Source organism: Theropithecus gelada, chromosome 7b, assembly GCF_003255815.1.
Source record: "Theropithecus gelada isolate Dixy chromosome 7b, Tgel_1.0, whole genome shotgun sequence".
NCBI classification, from domain to species: domain Eukaryota; kingdom Metazoa; phylum Chordata; class Mammalia; order Primates; family Cercopithecidae; genus Theropithecus; species Theropithecus gelada.
The window spans coordinates 55,711,456-55,732,713 of NC_037675.1; the positions used below are offsets into that span (position 1 = coordinate 55,711,456).

Consider the following 21,258-nt stretch of genomic DNA (forward strand, 5'->3'; position numbering starts at 1 on the left):
ACTATATGGAATGAGATTAATCCTTTCACATTTATTTCATAAAGAACTTAGCTACAGATTAACAATTTCCAACTCTCTCACTCCTTCACTTCCCCCTATACTATTAAACAGCTTTTTTCATCTTTAAATTCAACTTTGAGTTACCCAAAACAGTCATTTGGGCTGTAGACAAGGGTCACACACAATGTGTCAAACAGACACACCTGTTTGAACAGTCAGTCAGTGGTTTCAGTAGGGCTTACAGTAGTCACATGGCTCTCTTGGCTACTGGTAATTAGAAGCGTGAACCCATGGCCATTTGGCAATGACCACCAGGTTGCAGACTCATAGGCACTTCCACAAAAGACAAAGTTTCACCACATCAAAATTTCATTTTTAAATAATGATTCAATGACCGGCTGGGCGTGGTGGCTCACGCCTGTAATCCCAGCACTTTGGGAGACCGAGGTGAGCGAATCGCTTGAGGTCAGGGGTTTGAGACCAGCCTGGCCAACATGACAAAACCCCATCTCTACTAAAAATACAAAAATTAGCCAGGCATGGTGGTGCACGCCTGTAATCCCAGCTACTGGGGAGGCTGAAGCAGGAAAATCACTTGAACCCGGGGCAGGTGGGGGCGGGGCGCAGAGGTTGCAGTCAGCCGAGATCACGCCACTGCACTCCAGCCTGGGCGACAGAGCAAGACTCCATCTCAAAAAAAAAAAAAAAAATCATACAATGACTAAACGTCTTATTTTGTCTCACACTACTCTTCTTGCTGCAGATGAACTGCTTGAATTTCATTACAAAATACTGCAAAACAATTACCAGCCCTGTTTGGAAATTTCAGAGCACTAGTATGTATTGTAATATAAAATCAATATATTAATATAGTCATCCCTCGGTATCCTCAGAGGATTGGACCCCCCACCCCACCCCCAACAGCAAAATCCATGGACGCTCAAGTCCCTGATAGAAAATGGCATAGTATTTGTATACTTTAAATCATCTCCAGTTACTTATAATACCTAATATAATGTAAATGATGTGTCGTTATTATACTGTATTGGTTTTATTTGTAGTATTTTTTATTTTTCAAATATTTTTAATCTGCAATTGAGTCAGCGGATTTAGAACCCATAGATACAGACGACCGACTGTACTTTTATACATACGCCTGCTTCTAGAACTTAACATTTTATGAGAATACTCAGGAAGGTAGGAGGATCGCATATCCCAGCAGGATCTAAATGGTTAACCTAGGGATTTCATTTTCTTATATAATTAATACCAAAAGTTATATAGCAAGAAAGGTTTTTTTTTGAGACGGAGTCTCACTCTGTCGCCCAGCCTGGAGTGCAGTGGCGCAATCTCGGCTCACTGCAACCGCCGCCTCTCGGGTTCAGGCAATTTTCCTGCCTCTCCCAAGTAGCTGGGACTACAGGCGCCCGCCACCATGCCCGGCTAATTTTTTTTTTTTGTATTTTTAGTAGAGGCGGGGTTTCACTGTGTTAGCCAGGATGGTCTCAATCTCCTGACCTCCTGATCTGCCCGCCCCGGCCTCCCAAAGTGCTGGGATTACAGGCGTGGGCCCCTGTGCCCGGCCCAAGAAAGGCATTTTTTTTAAGTACACGCTGTAATAGATTGGCCTTCTTCATGATTTTTGTATTATAACCATATACAATTTAAAAATCACAATTTCTATTAAACTTTAGATAGTCATTGATATTTACATTAGCCAATCTTTTACCGACAGTCCCCAATCTACAATGGTTCAACTTAGGATTTCTCAACCTTACAATCATGTGAAAGAAATATGTATTCAGTAGAAACTGTAGTTCAAGTATTCATACAACCATTCTGTTTTCACTTTCAGTACAGTACAATGTTTGAGACATTCAACACATTATTATATTGGCTTTGTGTTAGGTTATTTTGCCCAACTGTAGACTGACGTAAATGTTATGACTATGTTTAAGGTGGCTAAGCTATGATGCTTGATAGTTTAGGTGTAGTAAATTCATTTGTGACTTACATTTTCAACTTACGATGTCCAGAGATAATTCCATTGTAAATTGAGAAGCATATATATTATCATTCTCTCAACAAAAGTACATAGCTTATTCATGAATACTTAGGAAAATGGAGAGAAAATATTGGCATGGATTAATCAAATACTTTAATAATCAACTGAATTTTCAGAGTATTTGCATCTCTCAATTCCCACGGCAAGGGCTATTTAAGCCTCTACATTTACAAAGCTTCAGTAGACCAGGCACAGTGGCTCATGTCTGTAATCCCAGCACTTATGGGAGGCTGAGGCAGGCAAATCGCTTGACCTCAGGAGTTCGAGAGCAGCCTAGGCAACATGATGAAACCCTGTCTCTACTAAAAGTACAAAAATTAACCGGGTGTGGTGGTATGCATCTGTGGTCCCAGCTACTTGGGAGGCTAAGGTGGGAGGATCACTTGAGCCCAGGGAGGTAGAGGCTACAGTGAGCCATGATAACACCACTGCACTCTAGCCTGGACAACAGTGAGACCCTGTCTCAAACAAAAATCAAAAAATTTTTTAAAATGCTTGACTAAACTACTTTAATACTAACTATAAGGGAAAACATCAACTATTCTATAACAGAGAAACATGAGATGTCAATTACTAAAATATAATTGTCCAGTTAAATATTCTAGTATTCCAGGGAAAAGTATTTTCTCTACCTCACCTGTGGGATAGTCCCCAAAACAATGAGCAAAGAGGGCGGAGAGAGAATCAGAGTCCTGGTCATACACAAACTAGCGGCATTTGAAATTAACACACAGACTCAGCAATTATGCATAAACTACACAAGGAAACATTTAAGACAACTTTTATTAAATACAAAAGCAAAATAAGCTCTAAGGAGTAAGGTAGGGCTATACTTAAGGGCATTTTCTGTGGACAGCGGGTACAGCACCATTAAGGTTAGCTTAGATATTAACAAACCATGAGCAGAGACAGCTAACTACATTTTATGTTTCTCTTAGTAGTTTTAGGGTCTGCCTAGTAATCAAGAAATTTTACTTCTCCAGAATACATGAACATGGTAACCAAAAAAATGTAAATACTTAGAAAAAGCACTACACAATAAAATTATGACATGCAATTCTCATGCATGTCAAGATGTTCTCTACATCTTCTACAATGTGCATTAACAAAATTAATGCAGATAAGACCTTCACTCCAACCCCAAAGATCTTACATGGTGAATACTATTTTCCAACATCAGCAGAACAAGCTGCAGTTACTTCTTTTAGACATTTAGCTTTAGAACTCTGAATTTCAAAGTAAAATTGTTATAAAACAGCTAGTCAATATATTTAGCAATAGAGCCACTCTTTTACTTTTGACATCATTCTGAGGTATTAATTCAGAACCATCTTCTAAGCTATCCTGGTAGTACCACAGACTTACTAGCTGCTGATCATACTGCAGATCAATGACTGATTTAAGCAAAGGAGCTTAAAATGATCTAAGGCTAGCATGATTAATAGTTTCCAAAAAGGATGAACATGAGTACTTTTATAAGCAATGCTAGATAAGATATCCATATTTTTCTTTCCCCTAAAGAATGTTGTTTTAGAATATTTTTGCCATCAAAATTTGATTTACAATCATACAGCTGATTGAGAGATGCACATTTATGGATGTTAAATGACATAAATAAGTAAACTAGACACATACTTTTAAACATAGATCATTATTTGAGTGGGCTTGATACACTGCTAGGATATAACCACACCTAAAGTGAAAGCTCACCCCCACAGGGTATAAGCGACACACAGAAGTCATTATTTACACCATGGCAATATTCCACAAACTCTATTCATAAACATAGAAGGAAAAGAGAGGTGCTGTACAAAGGAAAATATTTTGCTGGTTTCAAAGCACATACAACTTTATTTCCTTTATATGTAAATATTTGACATAGCTTCAAAATATACTGATTTGGGAAGCAGAAAAGAGCTCTATGAGAGCTGTCAGCGGGAGTGGTAGTCAAGGTGAACACACAGAACTGGCTTTAAAAGAGACACATAGTGCAAACTGCTGTGTACTTTGTTGCCATGTGAGACCCTTATCTGGGTACATGAAATTGACTGGTAGGTCTGTCAGTTTGTGGTACAATCAGTGAGCCTAGGAAACCATTACTAATACTGGACCCATACTCAAGTCAAAAGTGGATAGCCTTGGTCATTTCCTGTCACTTCCCTTTCCCATGAAAAATAATTCAAACTTCAAACAAATTAGCAGTTTGTCCATAGCCTGGAACCAAACCCTCCTCTACCCTGGAATGGGGAGTGAGGAATATCATTAAGCATTGAGAAAACTGTCAAATATCATTAATAACATTTGGATATGAGTGTTCAAATAATTTCTACCCCTAAACCTCCTTAGTATTAAAGGGCCATATTGCCGTGATATAGTATTATTACTCAGTAAAGTAACTGCTAAACAGACATTTATTATGTTAGAGTTTTAATTCAGGACAATCTGTGGTATCCATAGCAACAAAAAGTTGTTGGTATAGATATAACCACAGATAGACACAAATGGGGAAAACAATTTCCTAGAGCTAGAAAGCTTTTAAAGATAAAGCACATAATACCAAAAGTAACTATAATAAGGTAAAAAAAAGAGTACCTAAGTGAACAGCTGTTGCTAAACAGGGAATGTTTAACTTAAACTGTATTGTAAATCCAGGTTAACCAAGCCTCAGCTGAACCCACATGAATAATAGGCTAGGGCCACCCCAAAGAGATTGATGTGGAAAATAAATCCAGAGCAATGAAAAGAGGCAGTCAGATATTGTCAGGTTCAAGTATTTTGTTTCTGCTTTCTCTTGGTAAGTGATCTAATTCAAAAAACACTGACATGGTAAAAGTGGGTAGATATTAGGAGAACAGGTACTCAATATTCTAATCACTTACATGCCTAGGAACTAACAAACTACCACAAAAATGGATGAAACTCACTGTCAATCATCTCTGAGGAATCAGCTGAGGACTACGTATCTTATTTGGGAAACATGAGAAAGTGGCTTCCACAAATTCCAACCAGTAAACTTACTCCTGGAGAATATTCTGGAATAGATTATTAAAAGCATGTTTGTTAACACTTACGAAGGAAAGTAGTGTTTGCTAAGAGAGGCAGGGTTCATGAAAATATTTTGACAGGAATACTCAAGTAACAGCCCCAGGAAACCCATCTGGATTATAGACTTGGCCAGGTCTTGCATGATCAAAAGTCCTTATGAACAAGAAAGAAAAATAAGTGCATGCTGATCTAATCAGGTGGACTGGAAACTGAATGACTGCCTGTGCTCAAAGCATGAATCTTGAGAGCCCAGCAAGTACTCAATAAATAATTTGTTGCATGAACTGACAAAGAGTCAGATCCCTCTAGTTCTCCAGACAGTAAAATACCAGGTCTTTAAAGCTTTCCTTGTTATGGAATGGTTCGAGTCTCCTCACTCTTCTGGTTCTACCTCTCTTCCTCAACATACTCACCCCCATTACCCAGAACAGTTAACAGCTACTCTCTCTCCCAACCATGGGAAACCACTGAAATAAAGCATTTTTCACTAGTAGAGAATAAAACAGCATCTAATCCAACAAGTTATTAGAGTAAGATTTCCACAAACACATCCATAGACTTCCTGGATCATTATGTGAAATTTCTATACATTGGTTCTATTTCTTTTGATCCTCTTCTCAAGAAACTTCTGAACCACTTATTTTATTTTCAAATGCCTTAACTTCCTCATCCCAAATAAAGCACAAGATTTATTTATGCTTATGAAAACATGCAAGCCATAATTTACCTGCCTTACAAGCAGCGGCAAAAACTCAAATTTGCAAGCCATTTTACCTTAAAACTGACTGTTCCAAAAAGGAAAAATAAAAGTAAAATATTTTAAGTGCCACCATAATTCTTCTTAACTGGTAAGAGAAATGATGATGCTATGCCATCCACGTTTATGAATCTTGTCAAATGACAAGAGGTTGATGCGCTTGGCATTTAAAAATTTTCCTTTTTAGATCTAGGCATGGTATTTTTCAGAAAAAAACATAACATAGTACTTCACTTTTAAAAAAATGACAGCAACATGTCTTTATTATGGATTAAGCAAGTTTAAGAAATACTATTTGTAATCTCAAACAATGCACTGAAAGTGAGTCTTAATTTCAGAGTTTTATTGTATTGCACTAAAGGAACAGCAGGATGGTTATACAATTTTCTCTCGTTCAGTTTTGAAAATCTTAAGTACCTGCAAATTCTTAAGAATACCTTTACCACCAGATTAGAACAGTAAGAATAACCAATTTCTTAATAAGTAATGTCTTACAAATAAAAACACATTTAAAATAGCTTTAAATGCATTCTTCACAAATAATTCAGCATATATTTTTATATCATGTTTACTTATGCTTAAGAATTAAAGCAAGTATATTTATTACTCCAATGGAAATATGGGAAATCTCTCATTCATGCAATATACAGGGATAATATTCAAGTCGAAGGGAAAATTCCCACTTTTTATTTTTGTAAATGGATCCGTATATAATCATCTACATGACAGATAAGGAAACCCATGAAGTTTCCCACTAGTCAGATACACATTTTCAGTTCATCAGAAGCACCTGATATCTACAGCTAATTTATAATTAGATACTGTTTCAATGAAACCAAAATGAGCCCTACAAGTTCCTATGAACAAAAGCTTCCAATGTACTAGGACAGTCAGTAATTAATGCATCATTCAGAGGATTATAGCTGTTCCTTAAGAAGTGCAAGTTCAAACCTGTCAACACCAGAGGTAATCATTTTATATTAATTTATACGTAATTCCATTTAAATTCTTTATCCAAGTATAACATATGAAAACAGTCTTTCCACAAGCAAAAAATGTGGAAACATTTAAAAATAAGAAGTCATTTTTTAAAGTAACTGATCAGATTCCACAGGCTACTCTTGGACAGGATCTTGCTGGATAGAATCCCTTCATTTGGTGGCTTTTTGCATGCACTTAACTGGACCAATTCTTCTGTGTGTTGTTCTAAGAGCTCACCAAAACATAGATCATGCTGAAAAGAAGAAAAAAGCTGTTAATTTGAACATTCCTAATTATAAAAAAAAAACTCAAGAGCATGAGAGAGTATGCTTTATATAGCAAACTAGTATCACAGAAAATGAAAAGACTAATGACAAGTTCACAGTGATTTTAATTTGCATTTATGGACTTTTGCCTAACATAGGACTTGGCTCAGTGCATGTGGTGTAGTTGTCCCCTATTCCCTTTCCAATTTTAGCAAGTAGAACAGCACAGCTGAAAGCTTAATGGGGGATCAGAGCTCAGTGAAGCCATCCAAACACCACACGCTCTGGAGTCGTGTCTAATAATAGAATGAGCATCTCTGGAGGGCTCACTTCACACCGGGCCGTTAGGTCTTTCATACACATTACCTCGCTTAATCCTCCAAGCAGTCCTAAAAGGCAGGTACCAGTTGCATTCCCATTGTATAGAAAGGAATGATCAATCAAGGATCTTTCCCATTAGAGAAAGGCTCCAAGCAATAGCAACTTTTAGGAAGCAGTTAAAAAAGAAAAGGGGGGGAAACAGCAAAATAAAAGGCAATGACCTTTTGATTTAGGTTTAAGAACTGCCAAGGGCAATTCTACATAGAGTGATAGGAGAAAGGCATAGGGGCATGGTCCAAAAAGCATGTATCTCTAAACAGAAATACAAAGGAGTTGAACAAGCTTGATAGACAACTTTAAAACAGAACAAATATCCTGGTGCTACCATATCCCGATGAACATTTTCCCACAACTGCACATCTCCAACTTTATCATTTATTCAATCATTCATTTCATTTCTTTCATTCAACATGTATGTTTGAAGCGCCTATTATATGCCAGCCCTGTTCCAGACATTTGCTATGGAAACTTACAAAATGAAAATTAACAGGAAATTAAAATGACACATAGAATTTCACTTTTCAGAGCATTTCTTTGTTTCATACATGAGTAATATCTGCATATGCACTAAAGGATATTCATTTTCACAGTAATAGCCTCTAAAAGCATAAAAATACCAAAAATATCTTTTTCCTAAATTTCAGTCTAACCATTCTTTTTCTATGATGGAAACTTATGTATAAAGAGAAATATGAATATGAATATAAGCCTATCTTAGCAAGTTTTCGAGTAACGAAAAAGAGAATGGAACCTTATGCTGTTTTTTTAAAGCTTACAGCTCTTTTGGAAATATTCTGAAAATCAAGGAGAAAGCCCTCTCTAGTTGAATATGTATTGATAAAAAACGAGAAAGTATTTTATATAAGTGATGTGTAAAAGCATATTCACATGGCTTAAAGAAACATATAATTCTACATTTAACAGTGCCCTTTTCTAGTTGTAATAAGCAGTCATTTCACCGCACCTACAACACACCTACAGCAGGGGTTCTCAACCAGGGCAATTTTGCCCCTCGGGACATCTGGGCAATGTCCAGAGACATTTTTGGTTGTCATCGGGGGGCAGGAGGGCACTAATGGCATCTAGTGGGTAAAGGCCAGGGATGCTGCTAAACGTCCTACAATATACAGGACAGCTTCCCACAGAAATTCCCACACAGCCCAGACTGTCAACAGTGCCGAAGTTGAGAAATCCTGACCTAGAGGAACAATGAGTCCATCAGAGTATAAAAGGAAAAAAAATCAGGCCGGGCGCGATGGCTTATGCCTGTAATCCCAGTACTTTGGGAAGCCAAGGTGGGCAGATCACCTGAGGTCAGGAGTTCAAGACCAGCCTGGCCAACATGGTGAAACTCCTTCTCTACTAAAAATACAAAAATTAGCCAGGGGTGGTGGTACACGCCTGTAATCCCAGCTACTCAGGAGGCTGAGGCAGGGAAATTGCTTGAACCTGGTGGGGCGGAGGGTGCAGTGAGCAGAGATCATGCCACTGCACTCCAGCCTGAGCGACAGAGACTCCGTCTCAAAACAAAAAGGAAAAAAATCAGAAACTGCACCACCCTGTAAGGTAGAACTATTTATTTCATTCATACCACTCAAATCAAGCAAATCAGAAAATAAAGGGCAGAGCACACCACTTATGAAGAATGATAAAGAAAAATTGAAACATAATATCGGGAGAGACCCTGAAGACAAGCAGAAACCTGCAAACTCACACATCCCTATCCTTCAATGACATCACTTTGCCACAGAGAATGAGGACCATCCTTTACCAACTGAATGTGTCTGAGAACTTAGGAAGCAGCATCCCTGACCAAACCTTCTGCCTCTGACAGCAGACTGGTTTACTGCCTTGATAAGCACCAGTGTGGGTCACATTGAGTGTGTGAGAATTTGCTGGTGTGCACCATGCACACTTAAGACACTAAGTTATTCTTCGAATGGATTTTAAGGTGTGAAAACCATAATGCCTGCAAACTTTTAAAGCAGCAAAGTGAAAGCATATTTCATTTTACCTTTTCAACTTACCCGTATAGGTAGTAAAAAAATGCTAGAAGATAAAAAGCTAATTTGCACCATCCTTCCTTCTGACAATATGCTAGAATATCTGCATTCATGATGGTTGTAGGGTCATAGAGTCCTGGGCCACTCATCACTGGTCTACTCATATACCTGGAATAAACAGAGTCTATTAGGCATTCAGAAAGGGCTGCAAACGTTCAGATAAGAAAGCGGGTCTGTCTTCTAAAACATCTGTTACGAAAGGTGGTCCACACAGGGAAGCATTCTTTTACTTATGGGTAAAATGCTTTTCTTTTACCATCTTAATTTTAAAAGTAGAGTCCCTAATGAGCAGAATGAGATAGCTAAACAAGCTTCATCTAGTCTCTACCTTTTCAGAAATCCAAGAAAAACAGGAAGAACTGTAAAAAGAAAATAGGTGTTTTGCTTTTACTTATCTGGACATAATTTTAGATTTACAGAAAAGATGTAAGAACCTTTCACCCAGATATTTCAAATGTCCATTTTTACTATATTTGCTTTATCCTTCTCTTTCTCATTCTGAGTATTGTTTTTTTGTTTTGTTTTGAGACAGCGTCTTACCCTGTCACCCAGGCTGGAATACAGTCGTACAATCTCGGCTCACCACAATCTCAGACTCCTGGGCTCAAGCAATCCTTCTGCCTCAAGCCTCCCAAGTAGCGGGGACTACAGGCACACACCACCATGCTTAGCTAATTTTTTTGTATTTTTTGTAGAGAGGGGATTTTGCCATGTTGCCCAGTCTGTTCTCCAACTCCTAGGCTCAAGTGATCCACCTGCCTCAGTCTCTCAAAGTGCTGGGATTGCAGGGATGAGCCATTGCACCTGGCCCTGAGTAAATTTTTTCTTTTCTTTTTTTTTTTTTGAGATGGAGTCTCGCTCTGTTGCCCAGGCTGCAGTGCACTGGCACGATCTTGCAAACTCCACCTCCTAGCCTGAAGCAATTCTCTGCCTCAGCCTCTGAAGTAGCTGGGATTACAGGCGCCCGCCACCATGACTGGTTAATTTTTGTATTTTTAGTAGAGACAGGGTTTCACCATCTTGGCCAGGCTGGTCTTGAACTCCTGACCTCGTGGATCCACCCACCTCGGCCTCCCAAAGTGCTGGGATTACAGGCGTACGCCACTGCACCCGGCCAAGTACATTTTTTTCTGAATCATTTCAGAGTCCATTGTAGACCTGATACCACTTTACTCCTAAATATTTCTTCGGTATATATCTCCTAAAATCAAGGGCAATAAGGTTTTGACATGCCTATTTAAAACAAAAACTTCTAACTCTATATACTGCAGATATAACTATGGAAGTTAAAAATATTACCTTTTACAAATAACCTAACTTAGTCATAAACACAGAAAGAAATTCGACATACACTGTACATTTTGACTTATCTGCAGTTCAAGGACAAGCAAAGCTAATCTAAGTTGATAGAGGTCAGTGGTCTTGGGAGGTGTGGAGGGTAACTGACTAAGATGGGACACAAGTGCATGCTCTGGAGGCCACAACTGTTGTGTATCTTGATCTGGGTGGTGGTTTAACAGGTGTATACATATGTAAAAATTCATTGAGCTATATACTTCAGACTTGTGCAAAACACTAAGTTATACTTCACTTTTTTAAAAAAAATTCCTTTAAAAATAAAGCTCTGTAAGAGGTATTGAAACAGTTTTTGTTCATCCACTTGATTTTTTTAAAAATAAATGCCAACTAAGCTTCCATTTTTATGTAGGTAACTAGCATGTGAGATAACCATATCAACTGCAGTATATTTAAGTTTTCATTTTAAAAAATTAAAAGTGTATCTAAATATTACCTCCAAATATGATATGCCAAGAGGGGCATGTTGAGACCCAGTGTAAGCCACTCCGCTGCACAGAGAAACATGACACAGAAGAAAGCGTGGATGAGGTACTCTGGGAGTACAAGCTGGAAGGAAAACACAGGCCAGTGATCAAAATGCCTCGGCATTAAGTCAACTGCTAATCTAGAAAGCAGGTGGCAACCAAGTTTCCATAATGAAAAATCACTGTTTTCTTAGACTCAGAAATAAAAGATGCTACTGAGTTTTATTTCCATGTTTAACTTTTTACCAAAAGTAGGATTACAGGCAAACTGACCAGAGTATATAGCTTGCACTAACGTAACATAGTAAGATACATGACTTAAAATTTAAAGCTCAAATTCTTAGAGTAATAGATCAAATTATACAAAGTTACCACCCAGACTGTTAAACAATTTGCTAGTCAACTAGAATACTTTTTCTTTCCACCATTCAACAATGATAGAAGTACAAAAATGAGATATCTGATCACATGCAACATATTAAAAGTTCCACAGAAACAAAACTCCCCTTTAGAATTTTACACATCGGTGTTTTTAAGCCTTTAACAGAAACCAGAAATGCTACATACACAATATTTAGCAAACCACATCGCATTCCCACAGAAGTAATTTTTTAATGGAAAGCCAGTCAGCCAATAATCTCAGCACAGTGGGGGGAAGAACACTAATATGCACAAATGTAAAAGATTTGCTTTCTGCAATGTAGGAGGGAAAAGACTGAGTTCTTAACCATGAAATTAGGATTTTCCAGGTTCCCAAGTTCTTATTCTTAGGTGGCCTTTCCGTTTCTTTACGCCTGCTTGCCAACAAAAAGGTAAGACACAACAGAAGACCAGTAGAAGCTCAGAACCCAAAAACAAAATAAACCTTTTGGTAGTAGGTAGTATTAAGTGAAGAAAAATTAATCAAGCAAAATGCTTTTTATAAAATGACCACGAGTTAATGCTTTATTTTAAATTATCTTTCCCATCCTAAAGATTTCAGCCTGAGAACTTTGTGAAATAAAAATACCAACACCTTTCATTGCAAGTTTCAGCCAAAGTATCTCCTATAAGTCACAGCTACAAAGCCAGTTTCTCAAATGTTTACTTCATACCAAATGGAAATCATGTGAATACTTATCATCATCAGCTCACTCCTGAGGGGAAACCATGGCTGTAGAGATTGTAATCATACTATATACTCAGGCCCATTTTCTCATACTCCCAAATTACTCTCTCCAATTTAAAGCTGTAGAAGGGGCTTTTAAATGAATACTATTTTAGATAAAATCCAGGTAAACAACTAATCTATACCACTAACCAAATACTTTCTACAAACTTAAACATTATAATAAAAGATAAACTCTGCATATGTACATAAACTTCTAAATAACATTTAAGCCAGCATCTATTTAAGATCAAAGTTCTCTAAACAAGAAAATGGCTATAGGACTCCGAAACTCAAGGACTATAACCAGAACAAACCATGAAAAACATACATTTTATTAAGAATTCCACTACAGTTGCTTTTGTAATGCTTGTTTAAATTACAGATGTTGTCTCTAAAATGTAATAAGCCTATTTCAGCCCTAAAAAGCCAACTGATATCTAACAGACAAATCATCATGCAAGGTTTTACCCTACACTTACAGACTGAAGTATGGAAAGAATGATTTTGAAGAAAGCATGACCCCCTCCCGCTCTTAATATACTTTAATAAAAAGTGTTAATAAAGATAACCTACAACTCTACCAGTTCTAATATGAAACAAATGTTATTCCCTCCCTTCTCCTCAAAAGGAGTCCAGAAACATTTACTACCCATCTCTCTTAAAAACCAACCCTCTCCGAGCATTCTTTAATGACAAAATTTCCCCTTAAGTGACACAAAAATTCTTCCATTTAGGAACCAAGGTTCAAACAGAAACTAGTATCCAGAAAAAATACCTCATGCAAATATAGCTGAAATGATAGTATTTAAACATGCAAAACATAATATTCTCTTGTTAAAGTTCACAATTTAAAAAATGGTGATATTTGTCTTCCCCCATACTTTGGCAGAACTGTCAAAACAAATTTAAATAGGGAAAACTGTCAGATGCACTGCTATTCAGCCAATTATCGGCACCCTATCCAAAAGGCAACCTGTGCTGCTACAAAAATGGCCTTCAACCTCCTGCAGCATTAGGATGTCCCAAGCACATGTCTCTTCTCAGTGAGAATTTCTTTCCATTAAGAAAAGCCAGGAATCGCACATTACCTGTTAAAATGAAACCAGTCCCTCCTAAATTTACAATACATTAGGAAAATACAAGAGTTTGAGCTTCAAAAATTAGGCTGTCTTGAGTTCAAATGCTGACTCTATCTTAGCTGTATAACCTTCGGCAAAGTGCTTTAACCTGGCAAAGCTTCAGTTTACTCTCCTATTCATGAGATAACAATATACCTACCTCAGGAGTGTCATAAGAATTAAATTTAAAAATTCAGGCAAAGTGCTTAGCACAGAGCCTAGCACCTAGGAAAATCCTCATCTGATTTCAGATATTTTTACCTTCATCATCATTTGGTTATTCGAAGTAATGAAAAGACAAACAGCATAGAACACTATTAATAAACAGCTATCAAAAGGGGAAATTTCAGTTTCTTCATTTCCTGGTAACAACTTCAACTACTGAGGTTAAAATGTTTTACAATTAACACTTACTACTTTCCAACAGAAGGCAAATTCATCTACTCATATCTTGTTTCATAACAGCAAAGAAACAGGTAATAAGTTAATACTTTTAATTGTACCTACATCAACTCTTACTGTAACAGTTCTCTAAAGACAAACTAGAAATCTCTTCCACCATCCACAGTTATCTAGGAAACAATAATAAAGTACCAAACTAACTTTCTAGATGCTTTTCCAAATAAAATCCCTCTAGCACACTAGTGCTAGTACACTAGTATGCTAGACAACTAAAATCTACACAAACTCTCCCCTTCGTTAAGTAATTTTTAAAGCTGAATTACTGTATTTTATTTCTTGAAGACATACCGATGGCTTTCTTATAAACAACCAACCATTCAATTCCTGACCAATCAGGCACAATCAAATACACAGGCTAAAGGAGAATCTTCCTAAATGCATTTAAAAATACAAAAAACAAGCTGGGTACCTTGGTGTGTGCCTATAATCCCAGCTACCCAGGAAGTTGAGGCAGGAGGATCACTTGACCCAGGAGTTTGATACGAGCCTGGGCAATATAGAGAGATCCCCCCCACCATCTCAAAAGAAAATTTTAAAATACATACATATATATTTTTTCAAACACCCCAAGCACAATGGAGCTACATTAGCACTAAATTCATGATGGCTCAGAACTTCAGGCCTGTTTCAGAAATAGAAAGTAAATACACACTAGAAATAACTACGTAGACATTTGTATACAAATTGTTATCTACAAAATTATGGCACCTTAAGTCCAAAGAATGGCATTACTGTGAGATCCCAGAGCCCCCAGAACAGAGGTATCCACCTAACAGGCTCTGAATAAACATCAGCTGAAAGAATGACTCATTTATTCCAGAATATGCAAACCAAAGACAAACTAGATATGGCAGATAAGTCCATACTAAAGATTTCACTCACCATAAGTCACAACCCAAGAATCATCTCACCATCTATTAGTCATTTTATGTTAACCAACTTTCAAGTACTGCACTAAATAATTTCACATAGAAGTGCCTATGGCTATAACATAAAAAAAACGCATACGCATTTAACAGCTTTCCCTACTTGACCGGGCTAGCAAGCATATATTTGCATAAAATATGAAATTTCATGAAATCATAAACCTCAACAGGCATATGAACGAGCACACTGAACAAAACATTACAAATACAAATGCCCTAACCCTCCCCATGAAATGAATATAGCATTAAAACATTAAACTAAAAAGCAGTACACACCTTTAATGCAATTTTGACTCTTTTAATCTTTTTGACCTTTTCAACTGTCTTTGGCCGACAATGTAAAAAGCAGATTGGAAGAATGTTAGTATGACAGCTGACAAGACCACCAGCAGATTAATAATAGAATAGTCAAGCATGACAGGAAAAAGATTTTTTAACTTCTGCCTACTTCAAAAAGTACAAATATATTATGCTACTCAGAATACTGGCCATTTTCAAATTACATCAAGTTAAAAACAAATATATTTTTTAAAATTAAAGATAAATCCTATATTATAACTTACGGGATTCAGGGTATTACACTGGTCTATAGGATTCTTGTAATCAGTCTTCAGCTCATCAAATGCTATAATCTAAAATAAAATTAAAACAGTTAGGAACACTCACTTTAATTAAAAACAGCAACAAACCTGCCCCATATTCAAATAATTATTAAAGTTAATAAAACAAGAACAAAAGTACACCGAGATCACAAATACCAATTTATACTAAACTCATATATGACAAAAAGAAGAGCCAGAATCCAATTTAAAGAAGTGAAAACATTCTTATCTCAGCATCACTAAAATTTGGTATCACTGTAATAAATACCTCCAATTTTCAATTTCTTCAATGCCTCTGCTCAAGTTATTTCAACTTATCTCTACTTGAAATAATCTTCTGAGTAGAAAAGTCGTTTCAACTGTTTATCCAAATTCCTCTTTATCCAAAAAAAAAACCTTCCTATGCCAATTTCTTTCTGTAGGTTTTCCTAACTCCTCTGGGCAGAAGTAATTGCATCCCTGTCCACATCTCCACACAGCATGGGACTCTATAATGCCATCAATATGGCTTTTCTCATTGCCATGAGTGTGGTATTTACACACAAGTCTGTCCTCCCCTCTACATTCTCAGGGAGAAGGACCATTTTTATTTATCTGTGCATGCTCCTCCTCCCTTGGCACAGTGCTCAGTGGGACACTAGAGATGGATTTTAACTCTTCAATTTGTTCCCATTTGTGCACAAACACATACATTTCTAAGGATGCTTCTGTCCACACTCTGGAGGAATGTGTCAACCTCAAGGGTCACTAGAATGTACGTTAAGAGTCAAAATAGGGGCTATGCATCACTTTGTGGCATCATTTCAGGTGTCAAAGAAAGAAGACAAAGGCAGCAAGTTGATGGGGGAGCCATGTTAGTTGCTAACACTACTCATCCCAGGTACACACAACCTAAGCTACCCTTCCCCTAATGAGTTAGGAATAGTATCTTTACATGTCAAAGTGTCGCTCAATATTATCAGTAATCAGTAAAGTTACATATTTCCATCTTTTAACATGACTGTTTATTTCCCTGTTAAAATTTAGTTTTATAAAAAGATGGTTTAATTTCTAGAGTTCTATAAAATTCACCAACCTGCCCGAATAAAAACTCCAACCAAATAGCAATAGAAGGAAAATAATAAAACATTAGAATGTAATCTCTAAAAGAACAAAGATTGTTATATTTACTATTATGTCCCAGGGCCTAAAATATAAAATAGTGCCTGGCACATAGGTAAGTGCTCAATAAACATTAAATGGAAGGAAGGGGTGAAAAAAATAGCACTTGGGATTAAAAAAAAAAAAAGTGCAGAACTCACCAGAGGGGATTTCCCTTGGCTAATGACACCTAACACAAATGTTAAAAATACAAATGTGAGGCCCGGCGCGGTGGCTCAAGCCTGTAATCCCAGCACTTTGGAAGGCCGAGACGGGCGGGTCACGAGGTCAGGAGATCGAGACCATCCTGGCGAACACGGTGAAACCCCGTCTCTACTAAAAAGTACAAAAAAACTAGCCGGGCGAGGTGGCGGGCACCTGTAGTCCCAGCTACTCGGGAGGCTGAGGGAGGAGAATGGCGTAAACCCGGGAGGCGGAGCTTGCAGTGAGCTGAGATCCGGCCACTGCACTCCAGCCTGGGCGACAGAGCGAGACTCCGTCTCAAATATATATATATATATATGTGTGTAATTAGAAAATACTAATTTCTGATTACTTATGGACATGATTAGTCAGCTACTTGATGTCAGCCGTGGTATATATCCCCAATACATTTTAGTAATAAAGCTCAAGACAAGGATCATAATCACAAGTATTTGTCAATAACAAGATTCAACTTAACAGAATACAAAACCTGTCTTTAAAACTGACATTTAATTGGATATTTTCTTCAGGTGACTTAAAGAGAATCTTTTTTTTTTTTTTTTTTTGTGAGACAGGGTCTTACTCTGTCACCCAGGCTGGAGTGTAGTGGCACAATCTCGGATCACTGCAACCTCCACCCCCTCGGCTCAAATGATTCTCCTGCCTCAGCCTCCGGAGTAGCCGGGACTACAGTTGCATGCCACCACGACTGGCTAATTTTTGGATTTTTTGTAGAGATGGGATTTTACCATGTTGCCCAGACCGGTCTCAAACTCCTGAGCTCAGGTGATCCGCCTGCCTTGGCCTCCCAAAGTGCTGGGATTACAGGTATAAGCCTCCGTGCCCAGCTACAAGGGATCTTTTAAGTATGTTGTTGAATGGGTTTCTCTTTGAGTGCTATAGGTTAGGGTTTTCGAAACTCTTCTGAGAAGACTCTTAAATTAATGGTTTTCAAATCTTTTTGCAGCTATGTGGCTGAGCAAAGACACCCACAAAATTTCCCACAGAAGTATAACAAAAATAAAACAAATCCCTAATGATGCCCAAGTACACAATTCAGGATACCTTCCAACTTGTTACACATCTTTAAGGAATGACTTCTAAACTTTTAAGTTTTCAAACAATCTATGCTCCCGACTCTATTCTCCACAGAGCATCAATCACATGAATTAGGACTAAATTGACAGATATAATCGTCAGCATAAAAAACATTCTCTAATACAGTGATTAATGTAAATAAGATTTTTGGAATGTAATTTAAAAATTGTAAAATGAGTCTTCTGAAAGTTACTTCAACTACCTGCTAGAGTTTGGTTTAACTTCTCCAAATCTCAGGTTGAAATCTGATCCCCAATGTTGGAGGCGGGAATCTAACGGGAGGTGTTTGGGTCATGGGAGCAGATTCCTCATGAATGGTTTGGTGTCATCTTGGAGGGAATAAGTGAGTTCTACTATTAGTACCCAAGAGAACTGGCTGGTAAACAGCGCCTGGCACCTCTCCTTCTTTTTCCTTTGCTTCCTCTCACTATGGGATCTCTATACACTACTCCCCCACCATGAGTGGAAGCAAGCTGAGGCTTTCACCCGATGCCCAGCCTTACAGCCAGCAGAATCCTGAGGTAAATAAACATCTTTTTTCTTTGTAAATTACTCAGCCTCCCCGTATTCCTTTATAGCAACACAAATGGACTAAGATACTACCTAAGATGATAAACATAAGGATATATGGATAACAGAAAAATTAAAACTATCTATTTAGAATTGTTTCCAAAAGGATACTAAGTCTCCGAATGAAGAAATCCCTAAGCACAAAAGCTCTCCATGAATCTGTGGTACAATTTTTTTTTTTAATTCTATAACACAACTTAAAATTATTTACTTCGCCCAGACACGCATTTGTTTCGAAGCTGAAATTAAATTACCCATTTTTTGAAAGTGCAGTTCAGGTTTTCCGTAAGCCAAACACTACTTGGTCCAAAACGTACAAATGTGGAAAAGGCTACCCCAGAGCTCTAAGAATCCCCCTCATTCCAGAAAAAAGGAATACCCATCAAGCAGAGAGTGACTTAAAGCTACATCTACAGATGGAATGGAACCACACATTGTCTTTTTTTTTTTTTTTTTTTGAGACGGAGTCTTGGCCCAGGATGGAGTGCAGTGGCGCCATCTCGGCTCACTGCAACCTCTGCCTCCCGGGTTCAAGCGATTCTCCTCCACCTTAGCCTCCCGAGTAGCTGGGATTACAGGCGCCCACCACCACGCCTGGCTAATTTTTTTGTATTTTTAATAGAGACAGTGTTTCACCATGTTGGCCAGGCTGGTCTCGAACTCCTGACCTCGTGATCCTCCCGCCTCCGCCTCCCAAAGTGCTGGGATTACAGGCGTGAGCCACCGCGCCCAGCCATGGAACCACACATTTTCATCACAGGCTTACTAAGGCTGAGCTAGTCTGTATCCCAAATTATCTTTGGTATTGTTCTTCCATCAAAGCAGAGCTGAAGATGCTCTTCAAATTACTGGCTCTTACTGACAAGCATACTGAGTTAGCAGTTATTTCTGACACAGTTAATAGCCTACATAAGTATTCCTGATTACAATAAGCAGTCAGGTCCTAAAATAATTATAAACATAACCACACTGCTTAGCAAAAAGAATGGATTGTGATATGCTTCCACTTTCGAGATTTTTTTTGCATAAGACGCTGCTGCTATTGAAACATTCTGCCCCTCCTTATGTTTCATAGAAATCCTTGTTACGGGCATGATGAAACCTGACTTAAAATCTACCTAAGAGTGAACGTGTTCATTCAAATTAAAAGCAGTATAGGAGAAGGTACTGGAATACGGGGAAAAGAGAAGCAAGTATGAGATAAATTTTTAATGAATGATTTCCAGAGGGCTCTCAATGCTTTTAATTTTGTGCTAAAGCAACAGAAAATTCTTAAAAATCTCTGTAGAACTATGTCGCTGGGAACTTATGACTTTGGACCAGTAATGCTGTGCTTTCACCCTGCAACAGTGATGATGATGTGTGTAACAGAAATAAATACTGCCCTCGAAAAGCTTAAGGTTTCTGAGCAACTCAAAATCAAAGAAAACCCCCTCTACTAAATCAAGCAATCCTGAATATAAGGGTGGCTTGGAAGGCTGCCGGTTGAAATTCCAGCGGTCCAAGTATGATTTGGGGGGGAAACGCGGACATGCAATCAACAAAGTAATCAATCGAACTTGCATCAAAGTTCACCAGGAAACAATAATCTGGAAAAAGAAAAAAAAAAAAAGTAATTTGATTTGAAGAGCACCCAACAAGTGCTGAGAAGTAGAGTTGGAAATTCACCCTAAGTAGGTTACATTTTGGCCACAGTTCTGTGGAAACCCTAAAAGAAAGCCAATCTATATTAACAAAAATTAGGAAAACTTCATTCACACTACGCCCGTATCACCGCGCCGTTGACATCCTCCCCGGGGATGCAGGGATACGGGGATACGGGGATGCGGGGATGCGGGGCCGCGGGCCAGCAGAGGTGGGTGAGAGCGCAGCGCGGAACCGCAGGGGCCCGCCTGGACCGCGGCCGCCCCACCCAGCCCGGGAGGAGTAGCGGTGCGCGCGGCCTGCGCCAAGACACCGCGGGCGCATCCACCGGGCGACCGCGCGCCCAGGCTCCTCCAGTACCCGCGGCCCCCAGACCGCGGATGGATGGCGCGCAGACCCTACGCCGCGCGGCCCGCACCAGCCGGACCGCAACCCAGGCGAGCAAACCACCCGCCGCCGTGGCGGCCCCGACCGCGAGCCCCGGGCGAAAAGAGGCTGCGCTGCCGCCTCGCCCTCCCTCCCACAGCCCCGGCTACTCACGTGCCAAATGGCGAAGAAGATGAGCGCGGCAGTGAGCAGCAGCGCCAGCATGTAGCAGAAGGCCGCGAACGTGAACGCCATGGTTAGGGAGGAGGAGCAGGGAGCAGCGCCGGTGCCAGCGGAGAAAGGCGGCGCAGGGCCCTCTGGGTAAAACCATTCACTTCCCCCGGCCACAGCCACGACCGCCGCCGATACCGCCTCGGCGCCAGCCTTCTCAGCGCGCCTGCGCACCAGCCCAGCCGCCCCGGCGCCCTCTGATGGCCGGAGTCTGCGTTGCACTGACATTGTCCGCACAGTTGATTATTTTTCCTTCCTCCTCGCGTTTATTTTTTCAACAAATATTTATTGACTGAGTGCCTAGTTTGTTACAGGTACCGCGTTTCTCGCTTCACATACAAAGATGAATAAGATAGTACCTGCACT

At 39.0% G+C, this 21,258-nt stretch overlaps 1 protein-coding gene across 5 annotated transcripts; it reads right to left on the minus strand.

Moving 5' to 3' along the window:
* Positions 1–2,830: 2,830 nt before the first annotated feature.
* Positions 2,831–21,054, minus strand: CNIH1 (cornichon family AMPA receptor auxiliary protein 1). 5 transcript variants are annotated; one of them, XM_025390986.1, is made up of 6 exons: positions 20,836–21,034; positions 19,622–19,623; positions 15,601–15,669; positions 11,351–11,463; positions 9,523–9,666; positions 2,831–7,101 (listed from the first exon to the last, which is right to left on the minus strand). In XM_025390986.1, the coding sequence occupies exons 1-6, from the start codon at positions 20,990–20,992 to the stop codon at positions 7,074–7,076; spliced, it is 513 nt and encodes a 170-aa protein (XP_025246771.1). In that variant the 5' UTR covers positions 20,993–21,034; the 3' UTR covers positions 2,831–7,073. The 5 variants fall into 5 exon arrangements, with proteins under 5 accessions (XP_025246771.1, XP_025246774.1, XP_025246773.1 ...); XM_025390987.1 differs by lacking the exon at positions 19,622–19,623 and adding an exon at positions 15,314–15,361 and having other exon boundaries at positions 6,453–7,101; positions 20,836–20,982; XM_025390989.1 differs by lacking the exon at positions 19,622–19,623 and having other exon boundaries at positions 9,510–9,666; positions 20,836–21,054.
* Between the last annotated feature and the right edge of the window lie 204 nt (positions 21,055–21,258).

What these genes read in the sequence shown, in the direction of transcription:
- CNIH1 (XM_025390986.1), bottom strand. Translation starts at nt 20,992, where the DNA reads ATGGTTTTACCCAGAGGGCCCTGCGCCGCCTTTCTCCGCTGGCACCGG. An exon ending in AGTGTAATACCCTGAATCCC is followed by an intron (nt 11,464 to 15,600) that starts GTAAGTTATAAT and finishes TTTTCCTTCCAG; the next exon opens with CTTGTACTCCCAGAGTACCT. An exon ending in TTGGCATATCATATTTGGAG is followed by an intron (nt 9,667 to 11,350) that starts GTAATATTTAGA and finishes TGTTTATTCCAG; the next exon opens with GTATATGAGTAGACCAGTGA.